General features: G+C 39.8%; 1 protein-coding gene across 2 annotated transcripts in view; it reads right to left on the bottom strand.

Moving 5' to 3' along the window:
* The window catches only part of GRK4 (G protein-coupled receptor kinase 4), a 1,249,698-nt gene that overhangs the window by 812,121 nt on the left and 418,525 nt on the right, over positions 1–19,052 (bottom strand). For both annotated transcript variants that reach the window (XM_044062922.1, XM_044062923.1), the window contains exon 4: positions 16,362–16,439. In XM_044062922.1, coding sequence (XP_043918857.1) covers positions 16,362–16,439 — 78 coding nt within the window. The remainder of the gene's footprint in view (positions 1–16,361; positions 16,440–19,052) is intronic.

The following is a 19,052-nucleotide window of genomic DNA, read 5'->3' as shown; positions in this document are numbered from 1 at the left end:
CATGCTCTCTTGCAAGGATATGGGCATAATAATGATAAGTATTACAAATGTATAATTTTCATAATCCTACAAGAGTAAACAAACTGTGATAGCTGTACATGTGCACAGACACAGTTCTTTTACCATGTTGTAAGGAGAAACAATGTCTTCAAAATGAGGTATTACTTGGCACACTGACATGTTCCCTTGCAAAGTTATTTACCATGAAAAAAAATCATAATTTCCATAACCTAACTCCAAAATAAACTTTGATATCTGCACATGTGTACAACATACAGGCACAATTCTTTTACCATGCTGGAACCAGTAATACTGTCTTCAAAATGAGGTATGACGTAGCACATTCAGATGCTCCCTTGCAAAGTTATTTACCAAAATATGAAAAAAAATAATTTCCATAACCTAAGTCCAAAACAAACTTTGATATCTGCACATGTGTACAACATACAGGCACAATTCTATTACCATGTTGGAACTATCAATACTGTCTCCAAAATGAGGTATTACTTAGCACATTCAGATGCTCCCTTGCAAAGTTAGTTACCAAAATATGAAAAAAAAATCCTAAAACAATGGATATCTGTACATGTGTACATCATTCAGACCCACTTGTTTTACCACGTAGACACATGATTGTAAATATACACATTCTTGGTGTAGCCAACATACTGCTGAATGGGTACATGTAAAGAGAACACGCAAGGTAAGGACCGCCACTCCACTAATGAACCCAGGCCAGGCATGGGACTTCAGTGGCAGGCAAGGCCATCTGATCTGTTTGATAGCTATGCTGGCTACCCACTCAGATAGCTGATACCACTACAGTCTCCCGACCTCCTTCAGTGTCAGGATTCTTCCTTACCTATGCCTTTTCTCTTTACATGTGTCCAGTCAGCAATGGACCTAAGGGATCAAGTTCTGCATTAATAAGCCTTTCCTGTCATTTAAACTCTACACATGCCTGATAAAAGAAGAATAAAAAAAGTATTGCAGGATGGTTACTGACATATTCGATTGTACGTGGTAGCACTCTCCTGAAAACACAGTTCTTCTTTCTCAGCATCTTCACCAGTTCCTTCCCACAGTTATTTGCCAAACTCAGAAAAATATCATATTTTACACAACACAATTCATAATAGAGTTTTATTTACATACTGGTCCTAGTTGGTCATAGCTGTTGTCCATTCATTCCCACTAGCTGCATGTTACCAACATATCGTGCATAGCTGTCATCACACCATTGTGGAGGTCAGTCAAGAACAACGCAATGCCATCCTCAGGTGAACACCATCTCTTCTGAAAAGGTGAACATCTTCTATGGTGATGCTGTCATGACAAATTGTTGATTCACCAACCTTGCGCATCAAGCCATCCATAAACCCATTCTGTAAATGTTTGTTTTTGTGCGCTGCCCGTTGACTGTTTGCTGTTTTCCATATCTGGCGAGGAATTATGTCAGACCACACAAAATGAGAACATGGCTGCCACGACTGCAGGTGTTCAAAATTTGTTCTGATTTGAAACCGTAGCCTTTCGAGTGGGTTAGTGATGACATCATTCCCTCCAATATGCAGCAGAAGAATGTCAGGCTCAGGGTAGATCGAGCACTTCTCTTCCAACAACTGCAGGAGTCCACTCCAATGCATACCTCTTCTTGCAATCCAGTATACCTTTATACTAGATGTGGGGAAGCTCAAGTTGTAGTGGTTTTCACTTCTGGAGTCATGGCTGGCAGCCCAATGAAAGTAGGAATTTCTACACACCCACACTGTCAGTTGTCATTCTCCTGCTCGTGAAGCCATGTCACTGTCACAAGGTGGACGCAACTGCACACTAAAGAAATGCAAACAGGTTACTACTGATGTTTGAGAGATGTATTGGAAGACTATACATATATGTATATCAATCGCATTTCCCTTGCTGGCACAGTGACTTCTGCCATTACACTGGGAAGTGTGAGCCTTGTTCATGTTGAAAGTACTGATACTGACTTCAAATGAGGTATTACTTAGCACGTTGACAACTTCCCTAGCAAACTTATTTTCCAAAATATGAAAAATCGTCAACTTTCATAACCCAATTACTAAAGAAACTGATATCTGTAACATGTGCACAGCCTAAGAACACAACTCTTTTACCATGTTGTAAAGACTAACACTGCATTCAAAATAAGGTATTACTTAGCAGGATTACTTGCTCCCTAGCAAAGTTATTTACCAAAAACTGAAAAAAAGGTCTTACCTCTCAACCTCATCAATGTGCTAATGACTTCTACTTATGTGAATAACAGTGGCAGCTGCTGACAGTTTTACTTGACAAGTCAGAATGACTCAGTGCTGTATTTTAATTGCACTTACTGTTAATGTGATAATAATCTGCATTTCATTACTGCCAGGTTCTCCACATTCAGACACAGGTGATAATTGCTGCACAAAACCTGTCAAGTAGGCATTCATATTACTTTGTGCAGCTGTTATATAACACAGACTCAGTATCATCTGTTAGGAGAAGACCAGAGTGATTCAGTAAAAATAGTATAACACTTGTATATACCCTTCCTCCCATCTAAATTCCACACATGACTGACAGAGCCAGGAATATTGCCCAAAATATATGGTTCTCCATGCTGGTACTTTTGTGCTAGTAATAACATTTACTTCACCGAGCCAAACTGAGTATAATCATAAACAGAAATGACAGTCATAAATATGTAAATGTAAGTATGTAAATTACCTGGTTGATCCATGTAAGAATTGATACAAAAGTAGTAAATCATTTTATCTCGCCTAACCATCCCTCTAGCAGTGAAAAAGGCAGCAATATTGTCCAAAATGTGTGGTTGAACTATGCCAAAAAACAACATAATGCATCTCACTAAGCCTTTCATCCCACCCAAATATGATATGACAGTCTGACTATATATGCAGAAGCAATTCCCTGATACACAAATGACTTATTTCCCCAAGCAACATCTTCATTAATATGTCCAGGTATAGCACCAAAATGAAACATTCACCCAACTGACCCCTTCAGTAAAACGTTGAGGTATGCATAATCACCAAAATGAAACATTTACCCAAAAGACCCTTCAGTAGCATTTCCTATTATGCAATCAGCAGAATGAAGCATTCACCCAAACGACCCCTTCAATAAATTCTTGATGTAAGCGCCTGAATGAAATATTTCCCCAAACTACCCTTCAGTAACATTCCCAGCATTACTCAGAGAAGACCGTTTCAGTTGATATTATTCAGGAGAACCAAAATATATGTGCAGAACCTTTGGTTATATTTATCAGCAGTGTTCTTGTTATCCAGCATTACAACATTTCTACAGACTGTTATTTACAACCAATGTTCTTGAAGACAGTATTTCGATATAACATGGATGAGGATAAAATAGTATGTACTACTTATACACATCTGGCAAAGGTTTTGATACACCCTCCCACTCGGGGGTTATAGCTAAACTGAATTGGGCATGAACCCCTACATCATCAACTGGATATATTGGCTCACTAACAGGACACACGTTGTCTGGATAGATGAATCCACCTCCAATAAGATAGATTTTACTAACGATGTCCCACAGGCCTCAGTGTTGGGACCTCACCTGTTTGGTATATGCTTTTCTGAAGTGAAGGTCAATGTTGTGGTCCTCAGGCTCAGCAAATTAGCCAACAAGTGTAAGCTTGGAGCAATCACTGAATCCCCAAATGAGGCTGACATCATACAAGCAGGCCATAAAAATTACAAATGACTGGTGCCAAAACCACGATTTGAGTCAAAACGTTAAAATATGCGTAATCATACCCTTCAGTAAATCACATATCTCTGCAAATTACAAGACTGATACTGCACCCCTAAAAGTAGACCTTGTGGTGAGGGGACCTAGGAACACAGATAGCTAGTAACCTAAACTTTGACCAGCAAGTAGCTATGGTACTGAGGAAATCCTTCTGTGTGGCTCAATTTATAAGTAAAGGCATGGCATCAAAATCAAAGGAAGTCACAGTGCAATTGTACTTGGCCCTCATCAAGCCCATAATTGAGCACAGTGTTTTCTTCTGCATGTACCTAACCAGGCACTTACACCAATCATAGCAGCCCCAGAGGTTTCTCGTTAAAAAAATACAAAGCGTAAGACACAGGTCTTATGCAGACCAGCTAAAGGCCGTATCCTGTTACTCTATCTCATACCATTTACTATTGTACATATGTATGCTCATGGCAAGCATGGCGTGTAATACAATATTTCTTTTTACACTTGTTAGTTTAGTTTAACAGAATTTGCTTGATACTTCAACTTCTCACAGGTCTAGGACTATATACCTATCTCTGACCAACCTCAAGAAAATACTTCTGGAACTCTTCGTACTTTTGATTGTTTCCTTTGATATTTGGAGACTCACGTTAAAGCTTCAGTCAATAAATTCATAGTGAAAGTGATGGACTGTTTTCACATTTCATAACAACTGTGCAAATTCCTTGGGAAATATAGCTATTTAAAATATAATTCCAGAGTATAAAAGAAATGAATGCCTAAGGTGGGCTTTGTTCCTATGACTCTTTGAATGCCAGAGGGAACCTAGACATCAATTCTAGCTGAAGTGCTTAAATGTCTGAATTATTTCTTCACTAAAAATGAAAACTATAAAATACTTGGAATAAAAAGAATCAAATGTGCACCATAACACAAAGTAATACACAACATCTTTGCCTATACCCATCTGTGATGTTTGTGTTTTGAAGTTTTGGGTATTACTTAAGTACAGTTCATGACATATGCACAGACATTTTAATATAATTTATTAACTAAGTAAGGGAAATAAAAAGTCCATCTCAGTCCTTTTCAGGCTTCTTGTTTGAATCCTCAAGTGCTACTCATTAATTCCATTTGACTGCTTGAATCCTTTGCATGTGCACTATGTAGCCACTCCCCCTCATGAAACGTATCTATGTCAATGCTCACAAATAAGAGACAGGAAGAGAGAAAAAAAAAAACTCTCCCCGCTTCAAGTCCAACATGGGAAAAATGTTTAAAATAGATACGACAGCTCGAACTGTCAGATCGCATAAAAAATTTAGTGGCGCCCAAATATACCAACAGCTACACAATCTTAAGAGATTAAAACCCGTTCAAGAACATGTTCAACAATACCTGCCACCTCAAATAATCTTACTCATTCCAATACCTTATTTCCGTAATAGTAAGAAGGTATTTCAGATACTAGAATTACAATTAAAATTAAGTGTCCAAAAGCAAAGATGCAAGACAGGCAATATATATTTTTTCAGTCAGAGGGAAACTAAAAAATATATCTATACATTCTGCCTGAAAGTTTAGTGCATTTTTTGTAAAATAAACCAATGCAAACTTTTCATCCTTTGCCGCAGCGAACATCACTTGCTTTTACACAGCAATACCTCACAATAAGGCTCATGACCGATGGAAAGAGGATCCCTAAGTGCAGACAGCTTAGGGAGCCCAGAGGCTGTACCTGTCGGTCATATTGAACTATCTCTGTGCTTGAAACAATTGCACCATAAGAGAGTCTATATAAAAAAAAAGGCAAACAAAAGGAACCGTCAGAGCCAGCTGTAACAAAAATCCAGAGCGCTTGTTAATGCCTGCAGGGAATTACAGGTCTTGTTATCAAAAGATACAGCAGATAAAGTTCCATTCAAGTGTACTGCAAGCTGGGAGGAGCACTTTTATTTTAGATTATGCATAAAATGTCAAGATGAATAGAAAAATGTACTGCATTTTTAAAAAGCCCAGTTTGCTGTTGGTGCTGGGCTTGACATGCACGGCCCTGTTTCTCCACCACTTTGTTTGCATCCCAGAGTTTTTCAGTCCACCCCTCATCGCTACTATCTAAGATGGGAAAAACAAAACAAAATACGAACATTTTTATTTTTGCGACGTGGAGGTTGGGCTTGTCTTTTTTCGGTGAAATGTTTAACCAGAACCCTGAAGTGTTCTCTCTCTACAAACCTTTGTGGCACATCTGGAATTCTCTGTACAAGCAGGATGGGGCTCTCCTTCAAGGAGCAGCAAGGGACATGATTTGGTTATTGTACAAGTGTGACGCTTCTGTGTTCCAACTTTACATGAAAGGGAAACTTAGTATCTTACCCGCTAAGATGAAACACTACATGCAAGTCAAGGATTTCTTTGCCGCTACTAAAACCTACTACAATGGTCAAAAATCATGTAACACACAAGTTACGGACTAATCCAACTGGCTGCCACGGCTTCATTTAGGAAACACTGCTGTAATCATAAGAATACACAGGGAGCATTCCGACCCGATTTACTTATAAAAGTCCAATAGGACCATCAGGTAAATCCACTCTAAATCCTAAGTTGAGAAGGTAACTGACAACATTCAGTTACTTTCTCAACTTATTTTTCAACAATACCTTCAAATTAGGGCTGCAAACTTACTTGCGCTGCTGGAAAGCACTCGGAGTTAACATAATGGAATTCCTATCTTCTCATGGCGCACTCGGTGTTAAGCACAGAGGCACCATAAGAAGGTACTCGGGGTTAATGAGTTAAGGGTAGATCATACTTATTGAACCTGCTAGACTTCTTTGAGAATGTCACCAAATCCATGAACGAAGATACGACCGTGCATACAGCCTATTTCAAACTTGCCAAGGATTCTGACAGTTCCCCACTCTGACATCATTGAGAAACTCTCCCAGATAGGGATTAATCCTTGTTACTAGATGGGTAGCCAATTGGCTCACCCACAGAACACACAGTCAAAATTGGTGACTCCACCTCCACCAGTAGACCAGATACTAGTGGAGTACAACAGAGGTCTGTGCTGGGTCTCTTAAAGTCTTGGCATCTACTTCTCAAAAGTCCAGATCAAAGCAGATTGCCTTTGGCTCACCAAGTTCACTGATGATTGCAAACTGGGAGCAATCATCAAATCTTACGACGGCAACATATTACAAGGAGGGCCAACACAAACAAATGATTGGTGCCAAAGCCAAGATCTAAAACTAAATGCAAAAAATGCAGTATTTCATTTGGCAAAATGGAATTCTCTACAAATGACAATATTGACAGCCCCACCCCCTTTAACTAATTCAGCCTAAAATGCCAATTTTTTTGTGTTTCTGTGATTTAAAAAGCTTGTTCTGCTACATATTGTACTTATTTGCTGCCTGCACTTGAACTAAGTCATTTTTGTGTTTAAATAATCTGTTTAACTGTTGTAGGCTGCACGCTAAAGTGCGATAGCCATTTCTGTGCATATAAAGTGTTTTTTTTTTTTTTTTTTTTTTTTTTTTTAATTGTGTCTGCTTTATTTTCTGAAAAAAAAAAACGAAAAGAAAATACTTGTTTCCTACCTTTCTGAACTAGTACAGTCCAGTTTTCAGGTTATTGCTGAATTCAGGGCTGTGTTACACGTTTCTCGTTTGCCCATACCTTACTTGGATAGAAGGAAGTTTCTCTGTTCACCTGTAAGAGAGGGGAGCTTTGAGCAGCCTATCTGTCCCTGGAGGAGTGGATTCAGCCCAGAAGTTAGTAGTTTATTGGCCATTTTGGGCTAATTTCTCTCTTTCATTTCCCTGATATAAAAATTGCATTTGTGCGGTTTTCTAGTGTTGGTTAGCTAAGGTTAAACTAATCCCGGCTTCACGAAGTCTACTCTTCAAATGTTTCCCTTGGAACTAGACAAACTTTCAACTTAAGCACTCAAACCATTCATTTCACGGCCCAGCACTTGCTCAAAACTCATAGCAATCACTAATTAACCCTAGCACTAGACCCCCCTATACTGTCTAGAAGGACAAGGCTCTCTATTCGTCCCTACCAGCCAGTCAGTAAAACAGCTCACTTTACCTATTCAGGCATGTCCAAAGGGCAGTTTCAGGTGTACTCTTCAGTCCAACTGGTGAATCTGTGCATTTTGAGGCAATATTACAACTGCCTCATGTACACAGACAACCCTCTCCTCCTACCACCAAACACTAATATATGCGAGAGATGCAATTATACAGCCAAACTGGAGGCAAAGCTCTCTCAACCCAAGAATGGAACTGTCAGTCAAGAGGAGAAGGAAAATACTTGCAACACACCACCAGTCTCACATAGACCTACTAAACCAACACCGGCAAATAACACAAATACACAAAAACATACTCTGAGGCTCTAAATAAAAATCTGCAAAAGCAACAAAGACCTCCAAAGCAGACACCCAAGCAACCTCCACACCCAATCACAAACCATGAAACACATACTTCACATAATTAGTGTGCCACGCAATCACAGCCCTTCAGGCAAAATAACATACCCAACACACTAGTAATAGGCGACTCTATAGTCAGGCACACTGACTTCCCATTAACTAGGCTGGACAAGGAGAAGGTTGCAGTTAAGCTGCCTGTTGGGTGCCAGGATCAGTCACATAACACAGGCACTCAGGTCACTCCAGAACAAGTACAAATACGACTCTGTCATTGTCCATGTTGGTGTGAATGACCTGAGACTTACCTCCCTGGACTACATGAAAAGACATGGAAGTGCTCTATGATCAGGTAGCTCAGGCCAGTATGACCCTGACCCTGAGTAGCATCCTGCCCTCACCAAGAATGATGCCACAGTATAAAGAAAAAATGATAAATTTCAACAACTGGCTAAGTTTCTGGTGTCATTCAAAGGGGACCCAATCTGTCCACCTGGGATGATATGCTCGACAAGCCACGTTGCTTCTCAAGAGATGGCTTGCACCTGTCACCCTTAGGCTTTCGAATATTGGCCAAGGCTTTTGCCATCCCTATAGTGCCTTTTTTAGGCAAGGCTCAAAAGACAAACCCACCACTGTAAATAGCACAAGTAACCAAAAACTGAGGGTAATGCTACTCAACGCCAGAAGTCTAAACCTCAAAATGCATGCACTCGAGGCACTCCTCAGTATGGAGAACATCGATATCTGTGCAGTAACAGAAACCTGGTTTAAGGCTCCAGAGAGCACCCCACCACTACCAGGGTATAACTCATACCATACTTTTTGGCCATAGAACCTGGACCGAAACACAAAAGGCGGGGGTGCATCCATATTCATCAAGGATACCCACATCTCCAGGTTAGTGGTGCTTCAGAGATGATCCATGTGCAACTAACAACGGGCAAAACTGCAATTCAAATTGTAGCTTGCTACAGATCACCCACCATGACCCAGGACCCCCATTCCGTGTTTCTGGAGACACTAGAAAATATGAAGGTCCTACCAAACACCCTAATATTGGTCTATTTCAATTACCCAAACATTAACAGGGAGAACTACTCAAGTACTAACTCCCTTGCCCAATGCTTCCTAGAATTTATAAACTTGAACGCCCTGGATCAACTGGTCAACACCCCCACCAGAGGTGACAACATATTGGACCTGGTCACCACCAACATGGGGGACTGATGTTCTACACCGGAGGTCAACCCCTCGCTGGTTAGATCAGACCATAGACTAATCACTCTGGATATCCACATTCTGCCCCCACCTCAATCAAGGAAACCACCGTGAAAAACTTTTCAAAAGCAAACTTCATGTTACTTAAGACCGAGGTAGAAAGGTTCACAGTCCACATGCTAAAGGACAACGCTGTCCAAGCTGCTGAATCCCTTACAAAGGCACTCTATGAGCACCTGCAAGAATGCATGGATCGTGCTATCCCAAGCAAAACCAAGACTCACTCCTCCAAGAAAAGGAAACCAGTCCTGTGGACCCCCTGCTATAAACAAGCTATACAATAGGAAGAGGAAACTAGGACAGAAAAGAGGAGGATACTAAAACAGAAAAAAAAGAGTAAAATCCCAAGAAGGAAAGACATCCCTGATTAGTATCAGCAAGAAACTACGATCCCTCATAAAATCATCCAGGGCTAGCTTCGAAAGAAAAATTGCCAAGGACTCCAAAGATAACCACAAAGCATTCTTTAGCTATGTCAAGAACCTAAGTGGAAACCATCAGATCTGCTCTGAGTTAGTGCAGAATGGCACAAAATACACCGAACTTACTGATATTGCCAACATTCTAGCAGACAGGTTTAGTGCAAATTTCACCCCCCCCCCCTCACCCCCTAAAGGGCCCATAACCATACCAGAAGAATGTAGAGCCCCAGGCAATCAGTGACACACAGGTTAAAACAGTCCTATCTAAAGCCAAAAACACAGCTTCAATGGGACCGGACGTGTCCCAGGCTGCATCTTACATGAACTCCAAAATGAACTAACCCCTCACCTAAATACACGGTTCAAACTCGGCCTCTCTACAGGCTACATACCCATAGAGTGGCGCACAGCAACAGTTATCCCGCTCCATAAAGGTGGAGCCACAACGGACCCCAGGAACTATTGCCCTATAAGCCTGACTAGCCTGGTCTGCAAGGCTATGGAACGCATCATCATGGAACTCATTAACAGAGACACTGGGAACCTCCAAACATTGGACCCTACCCAATTTGGCTTTGCTAAGGGCAGATCATTAAGCTTAAGCTGTCTACTATGTGAAATATTCTTTGTTTTATGCCTGTAAATACTGTTATTCACTTGTAACAATGCAAACATACCTTGTATGCAGTTACACATGTAAAATGTTTTTGTTAGTATACTGTTATAGGGTACCTTCTTGTATATTGTTATTGTGTACCTTCTTGTAATTCATTAGTTTTTACAATTATTTTTACTATTTTGTAATCCACTTAGCTGAATGGGGCTCATCTTCCCAGGCCTCTACTGAAAATGGACATGTATCCAGTTGGACTAGCCCGGTCAACAAATGTAAAATAAAAATAAAAAATAAATAAATCATGCCGCCTAAACTTGGTGGACTTCTTTGAGACAGTTACCAAGGCTTTAGACGAGGGAAAGGAGGTCCATACAGCCTACCTAGACCTCGCAAAGGCTTTTGACACCATTCTCCATTCTGGTATTATAGACAAGCTCACCAGCCTGAACATAAACCCCCACATCATGAGATGGATTGCCAAATGGCTCACGGATAGAACCCACACGGTAAGAGTTGCAGGCTCTAGGTCCGACTCTAAACCGGTTACAAGTGGCGATCCCCAGGGCTCAGTCTTGGGACTCCTCCTGTTCAGTATATACTTCTCAGAGGTACAGGCAAGCACAGGATGACTATGGCTGAATAAGTTCACAAACTACTGCAAACTGGGGGCCATAACTGACTCTCTGGCTGATACAGACAGACATCCTCCAGAAGGGTCTCACTGAGATGAATACCTGGTGTCAAAATCATGGCCAAAAGCTAAATGCCAATAAGTTCATAGTCATCCCCTTTGGAAAAAACAAAGTACCCGCGAATTACCACATACGTGGTAGTCCCCTAAATACAGAAAATGTACTAAGGGATCTGGGGACCCAAGTAGATAGCAATTTCTCCTTTGATAATCATATTGCCAAGGTGGTTAGAAAATCCTTCTATGGGACCCAGCTAATCACAAAAGGGTTTGCATCTAGCACAAAAGAGGTTATTGTGCCCCTCTACTCATCAGACCCATCATAGAGTACAATGCCCCATTTGGGATGTACCTTACAAGACACCTGCAACAGCTGGAAAGACCACAGAAGTACCTCACCAAGAGGATTACTGGCCTCAAACAGATGCCCTATGCAGCCCGACTGAAGAAACTCCAGCTGTACTCGGTTGCATGACACTTACTCAGAGGTGATCTCTGCCTGACATACAAGGCCATGTCCAACCCAGAATTGATGGACATGCTCCACCTAAAATAAAAAACAAACAAAAAAAACAAATCCCCCGAGAGCCACACGTTCTAGGGATCTAAACCTCACAACGATAAATAGGATGTTCTGGAGGGATAGATTCCTGTCCCAGACACTCCCCATGCTTTGGACCAGGATTCCAATCTACATTAGGCAGAGCCCCTCATTAACACTCTTCAAGAGAAACCTTGATGAGTGGATGGGAAACAGAAAAGTTACCCCGGGGATCACTGCTGTGGCTCTGCTGGATAGAGGCACAGGGAACTAATGGCTCTGCTGGACATAGGCACAGGGAACTAATCTAAGGGGGCGGCGAAAGCCAACACATTCTGGTTAGGCTTACAGATGCCCTCAGGCAGATAGCCTTGTACTTACCTATGAACCTAAGTGACTGCTACACAGATAACAGCTACATTGGAAGGAGCTGTGAGACGTTACTACCAGTCTAGTGGAATGGAATTTGGAAAAGAAGAAATAAGAGATCTGGGGATACAGGTTGACAGCAACCTCTCCTTTGACCACCACATTGCCACTGTAGTCAGAAAGTCCTATGCGGCACATCTCATTATCAAGGGTTTTGAATCCAGGGAATGGGAGGATGGCCTAATGGTTAAGGTGTTTGCCTTACAAGCACAAGGTGCAGGGTTTGAGTCTCACAAGGGAGAAATGGCTAGGCTTACAATGGCTCATAAGGGCAGTTAGCTTAGTACTTACCTATGAACCTACGAACCTATGAAAAAGGTAATCATTTCTCTCTACTCTTCCCTCATTAGACCACTCAGATTATAATGCCCCATTTGGCATGTACCTCACTAGACACTTGCAACAGCTGGAGGTGCCACATAAGTACCTCACAAAGGGGATCCTAGGCCTTTAACACATGTCCTACATGGACAGACTCAAACTCCAACTATTCTCTGTCTCATATCATCTAAGAGGCGATCTCTGCTTGAGTTACAAAGCCATGTCTGACCCAGCTCTGTTAGAAATGCTACATCTAAAGAAATCCCAATCCCTCTGCACCACACACTCCAGAGACCTCAACCCCATTACCACAATCAACAGAACATGCTGGAGAGACAGGTTCATAATGCACAGATTGCCCATGATCTGAATAGGCTTCCCATACATGTCAAGCAGAGCACCTCACTGGCCCTCTTCAAGAGAGATCTTGATGAGTGGATGGGAAATAGAAAGTTCAACCCGGGGATCACTCCAGTGACTCTACTTGATAGAGGCACTGGGAACTAACGTCGGGCGGCACAATGCCAGGGCACGTCTATGGGCTAGGCTTGTAAAGGCTCCAGGGCCATTAGCTTAGTACACAGCTATGAACAGTGTTCATTATGAGTTCCTTTTCTGAGTTGATCATACCTCAAACTTATTTGTGCAAGAGTTCTGAACAATGTGAAAAATACTTGGGAGGGAGGGACAAAGGCCCACAATCAAGAATATTTAATTATTACTCAAATTCACAAAGATTAACAGAAGAAAGATTTTTGCATCAATGTGCATTTCTGAACAATAACAAGCCTGAAAGTGTAATGCCCCACATTAATAATTGACTGTAATCCTCAGTGGTTTACCAGAAAAAACATATATATATATATATATATATATATATATATATATATATATATATATAAAAAACTAAGAAATGAACTTCGTGACAATAAAAGCATTCAAAAAATAGTAAATCACACCAAAAACTCTTGTAGAACTTTAGCACTTTCATCTTATTTACTATCAAGACTTCTTCAGAAAGACATGTTTCACTAAAAGGGATCGTGTGCAAAAAAGCACAGCCCCCCCTCAAGTCCACACTGCATTCCTCCCACTCCCCCATCAGGTGGCATACCCACACATTTCTCTACACACACACTGATACCAAAGCATAGTAGGACTCTTCTACCAGAGTCCTCCACCTTCCTCCGTTCCCTTCTTTACTTACCTTTGGAGGCAAAGACTCATAAGTTACGTGTTTATATTAGAATCATCACAGCATGACTCTCATCCTTCCCGGTTCCCCCATATTTAAAATTTTTTTTTTTTGCTTTTGCACACAATCCCTTTTTGCACACGATCCCTTTTAGTATGCACACTTATTAATTTACCTTATGTAACTGCGATTGTAATATTAATGAAAATGCACACAGCACCCTGCTTGTTCACACTTTACTATTGGAAAGGAACTGTTAATTTAAATGGCCTGCTAGAACTAATGTATTTAAAGGAAGTGAAAATGGTTGCTCATACTTATGAAACATGTCTTTCTGAAGAAGTCTTGATAATAAATAAGACGAAAGCGTTAAAGTTCTACAAGAGTTGTTGGTGTGATTTACTATTTTTTGAATGCTTTTATTGTAACGAAGTTCATTTCTTAGTTAAAATTTCTTTAGTTTTATATATATATAACATTCTGAAAAAAAGAGTTTGGATAAGTGATAGGTATGTTTAAGAGTACTGTTTAGTTAAATGGCTTGCACAGACTCCCAGTTTGCAAGTAGAAATGGAGGGAATCAAACCCAAGACAAACAGGATGAAGTTCATTAATAGCTCCTGGCCTTAACCCATTGAACTAAACTGCTGTAGTAGATTCATACTGCAGTCTACTGTGTGAAGAAAATCATTAGCTTTGATAGCTTAACTGTCGCCTGATTGCAATATAATTGCTTGTTTTCTCCACTCTCTGTTCCCATGACTTGGCACACTGCATTTTATCTTACCCCCATTATGTTGCAATTAAGTGAGTTTAAACATACAAACAGATTTTTTTTTCCATTCATATTCAAACGGTATCTTTGCTGTTGGGAAAAATACATTTCGTATGTAAATATTACGCTATCAGTTTGTAGACTTTTGCAAGCCTAGCCAATGACTAGAGAAGGAATCAGACCCAGTACTTTGCATCTATAAGGTAACTACCTTAATCCTTATGCTTTCTTCATTTGCTTGCTGCTATTCCTGATAGCAATAATCTGTGCAACCCTTTTAGCTACTAACACAAAATGAGTCTGGTATTTATTTAAGCCATGTTTTCCAATGTAGCCTAAACAAGAGTGGTGCTTCAAATGAAACCAAATGCAATATGTTTAATATACTGAAGTTCTGAATACTATAACTATATAACTGTCCATATCAGATTCAAATGACTTCCAACAAATTGCACATCAAAAGCTGAAACTACTGCTCTGTACCCAAAGTCGAGCTCAGTCTGTCTGTTAGGTTTATAGATAAACACTAGGCTAACTGTCCTTGCGGGCCATATTAAGCTTTGTAGATTTCCCTTTAAAGGTAAGAAGCTTTCAGTCATGCATGTGTGTGAGGTAAACACAACAGCCATTATGCCAAGTTCAAAACCCGTTTGTAAAATTAATGTGTACTACATAGACTAGCATTTAGTTTTATGTTTGATGACTTATTTTTTATTAATAGTATTTGTGTGATCAGCTCTGAGTCCTTTCTTATTTGCAGTGGTGATGGACAGGTTGACAGATGAGATCAGACAGGAGGCCCCGTGGACTATGATGTTTGCAGATGACATTGTGATCTGTAGTGAGAGTAGGAATCAGGTTGAGGAGACTCTGGAGAGGTGGAGATATGCTCTAGAGAGCAGAGGAATGAAGGTCAGCAGTTCTAAGACAGAATGTGTGTGTGTAAATGAGAGGGAGGATAGAGGAATGGTGAGGTTGCAGGTAGTAGAGTTGGTAAAGGTGGACGAGTTTAAGTACTTGGGATCAACAGTTCAGAGTAATGGTGAATGTGGAAGAGAGGTGAAGAAGAGAGTACAGGCAGGGTGGAATGGGTTGAGAAGAGTGTCAGGAGTGATTTGTGACAGACGGGTACCAGTAAGAGTGAAAGGGAAGGTCTACAAGACAGTAGTGAGACCGGCCATGTTATATGGGTTGGAGACAGTGGCATTGACAAAAAGACAGGAGTCAGAGCTGGATGTTGCAGAGTTAAAGATGTTAAGATTTGCACTCGGTGTGACTAGGATGGATAGGATTAGGAATCAGTATATTAGAGGGTCAGCTCATGTTGGACAGTTTGGAGACAAAGCAAGAGAGACGAGATTGGGTTGGTTTGGACATATGCTGAGGAGGGATGATGGGTATATTGGGAAAAAGATGCCAAGGATGGAGCTGCCAGGGAAGAGGAAAAGAGGAAGGCCTAAGATAAGGTTTATGGACGTGGTGAGAGAGGACATGCAGGCGGTTGGTGTGACAGAACAAGATGCAGAGGATAGGAAGAAATGGAAAGAGATGATCTGCTGTGGCAACCCCTAACGGGAACAGCTGAAAGATGATGGTATTTGTGTGAAAATCAAATTTTCTTTTTACAACAAAGTACAGGCATACTTCATATGTCAAAACATACTAAATACAAGTTAAGTACTGCTTAAATATTTCATTTTCAATTTACATTAATGTGCTAAGGCTTGTTCAGTGTATTTTTTTTCACAAAGACCATTCAGTCAGACTAACAAGGAACTTAACTGGGACTGAACCTACTAAACTGTTAACCTTATTTGTAACATCAGAATAACCTCTACAAAGAGGATATCTGTAGAAATACATACATGTATCAAAGCTTACCCCATTATTGAAATATGTATCTAAAATGTTCACACCACAGACTCTGAGCTTCTCATCTGGAGCGACCTCATAGTCTGCCTATAAAATAAAGAAAAGAAAAAAGTCAGACATGGTAAGGCACAAAAAGGATTTACAAATGAATGAGACCATTTTGTGTACTTGGTGATGGTTAAAAGTACAAAACTACAGTCAGTTCAAAACATGCTTGGGGACAGCACAATTCAGTGGTTAAATTAATAAGATGCAAAAGAAGTTATATCATGTTGATGGAAACTGGATTCCTACAAATTTTACCTTCACACTGTGCGACAGTAACTTAACCAGACATTGTTGCATTATGGTTGGAAAAGGTCCACAAGATGGAGTTAGCTACTTGGTTAACAAATAAAAGCATACAAGATCAGTGTTCATGACTTAGCCATCAGAAAGAGACCTTAAGCCAAGATTATCTTACAGTGATAACAAAAAGAACAAAATTAAATAAAAAGACATAAGATATTACACTCATCTATACATATCTCACAGATGCTGACAGAACTACTGCCTTTTTCTGAATCTGTTCATATATCCTTTATTGTCTATACAAATAAGACAAGTATTCTAATGTCTTCCTTACAGAGCTGATGCAATGCATTTCAAACTGATGATACAGTACAGAAAAAGAAATTCGATAAAAATAAGCATCTTCCTAAGGATGAGAAGGATGAGTGCACAATATGATAGACACATTCAAACCTAGTCAAAACATGGAAGGCATAGTGGATGGAGCAGGGAAAATAAATTCCTTCTACCTTTTGTATTTAAGCAATAACCCATGAGTGGGTCTGGGTATAGTGAGGGTTTACCCACAGTTTTTGTGAATTTACCATGAGGGTGAAGCCCAAATGATTAAAGCCAACCGTGGGTCTGGATTTTTCTTGCAATTGCCCTACCCTCTGTACATACCTCTCAAATAAACTTTTTTTTCCCATCTAGTTCTATCGAATCGTTGTCAAACATTACATAGGTCATTCAAATCATGCCTTCTTTTAGACCTTATTCCTCCTCCTCCAGAATGTTATTCTGCATGCATTGTTCCCACAACTCCCATTTTCTATGCAATTTACTCCTATCTTTTTCTAAAGGTCCCATTTAAAGTTGTTTGATCTCATTTACTATATTCAATACTTCTAGTACAGGTGGTTTAGACTTTGATTTCGATTTTCTTTTAATTGCTTTTTTTGGCAGCCACCATAATTAGACTCCCGAAGGGCTTACTAAGTCTAGGAAATTCTGGTTTGGTACCTTAGCTCAAAAAATCATTTCCTTTGTTATACCAAGTGGTTCACCCAGTATTTCTGATAGATCAGTCTGCAGAGAATGTTTAAAGTCTGCCAACTCATACTCCCCAAAATATATGTTCATAATTACCTCTTTCTTCCTTATTACACCTCCAATATTGGCCATCTACCAGAGGAAAAAAATCTTTGAAATCTACTTGGGGTGTAAAAATACATATGTAAACACTTCCAAGCAAATATCCTAAATATTTTACTTTGTTGCATATTTGGGGAAACAAACATTTACCCCTATTCTTTCTTTGTGAATTGCTTATCCTTTATTAATATACTATTCCGTATGGTTATTGCTATTCTCCTTAAAGATCTGCATCCAAAATCTCAGTCTCTCCTTATTTTTTGACCCCCCCCCCGTTTTGTCATCATCCCTTTCCACTTTGAATTATAGCATTCTGCATGTGCTATGTATAAGAGCTTTAACAGTGGAGCTCTGAAATACCCCTTCAAGTCAGGTAATCCTAAACTACCTTGTTCTATTGGAACAATCCGCTTATCCCACTAGACTCTTGCAGTCTTCCCCTCCCAGATAAAATCCTTCAGCTCTTAATTGCTATCCACAACTTCTCTTCTGGTTGATAAAAATATGGCTGACCTGTGTATAAAACTAAAGGGAGTAAAAACATTTTAACTGCTTGTACCTTGCTATCCATATCCACAAAATAGAGCTTCCAGTTTCTCAGTTTTTGTATTATCTTTTGTTTAGTCTCTTCCCACTTATCCTTAGATGCCACAGTTGAATCCTTTTTAATCCATACTATTTTATTTATTTTACATTTGTTAACCGGGCTAGTCTAGCTGGATACATATCCTTTTTCAGTAGAGGCCCGAGGAGAAAAGCTCCAACATAATGGTAAATACATGTTGAAAATACATGTTACAAAAAGAGAGAATACATGTTGCATTTACAGGATAGAAAAAAATAATAACATAGATGTTATATAAGACAAAAGAACAAACAGCAGGTTATACATAGTAGTGATTTAGTATATACTAAATAGAATATAGGCTAGATCAAGAATCACTCGCTTACAATTAGGGATCAAGAGAATTTAAAGAATTTATTAAGTACGTCATTTTATTATGTCCTCAAATATGGATATTGCTTAACCAATTCATGTGTGGGTACACAGTTTACAGCTATTGCCTTCATCTTCATTAATTTTAAATCCCCAAAAGACTTTAAACTGTCTCAAAATGTTCCACAAGACTGAAATGTCCTTTTCTGGTTTATCAAGTATAAAATATCTGCAAATAAAGCCAGCTTTTCTTGACTACCTTCTTCAAAATTTCAATAGATCTTCTTTTACACTGTGCTGAATTTGTTTGTCCAGTTTACTTCAGTTTTCAGAAGTGT

Source organism: Protopterus annectens, chromosome 2.part1 (assembly GCF_019279795.1).
Source record: "Protopterus annectens isolate FY-2018-M chromosome 2.part1, PAN1.0, whole genome shotgun sequence".
Taxonomy (NCBI): domain Eukaryota; kingdom Metazoa; phylum Chordata; order Ceratodontiformes; family Protopteridae; genus Protopterus; species Protopterus annectens.
This window is presented reverse-complemented; position numbering and strand designations above follow the sequence as displayed.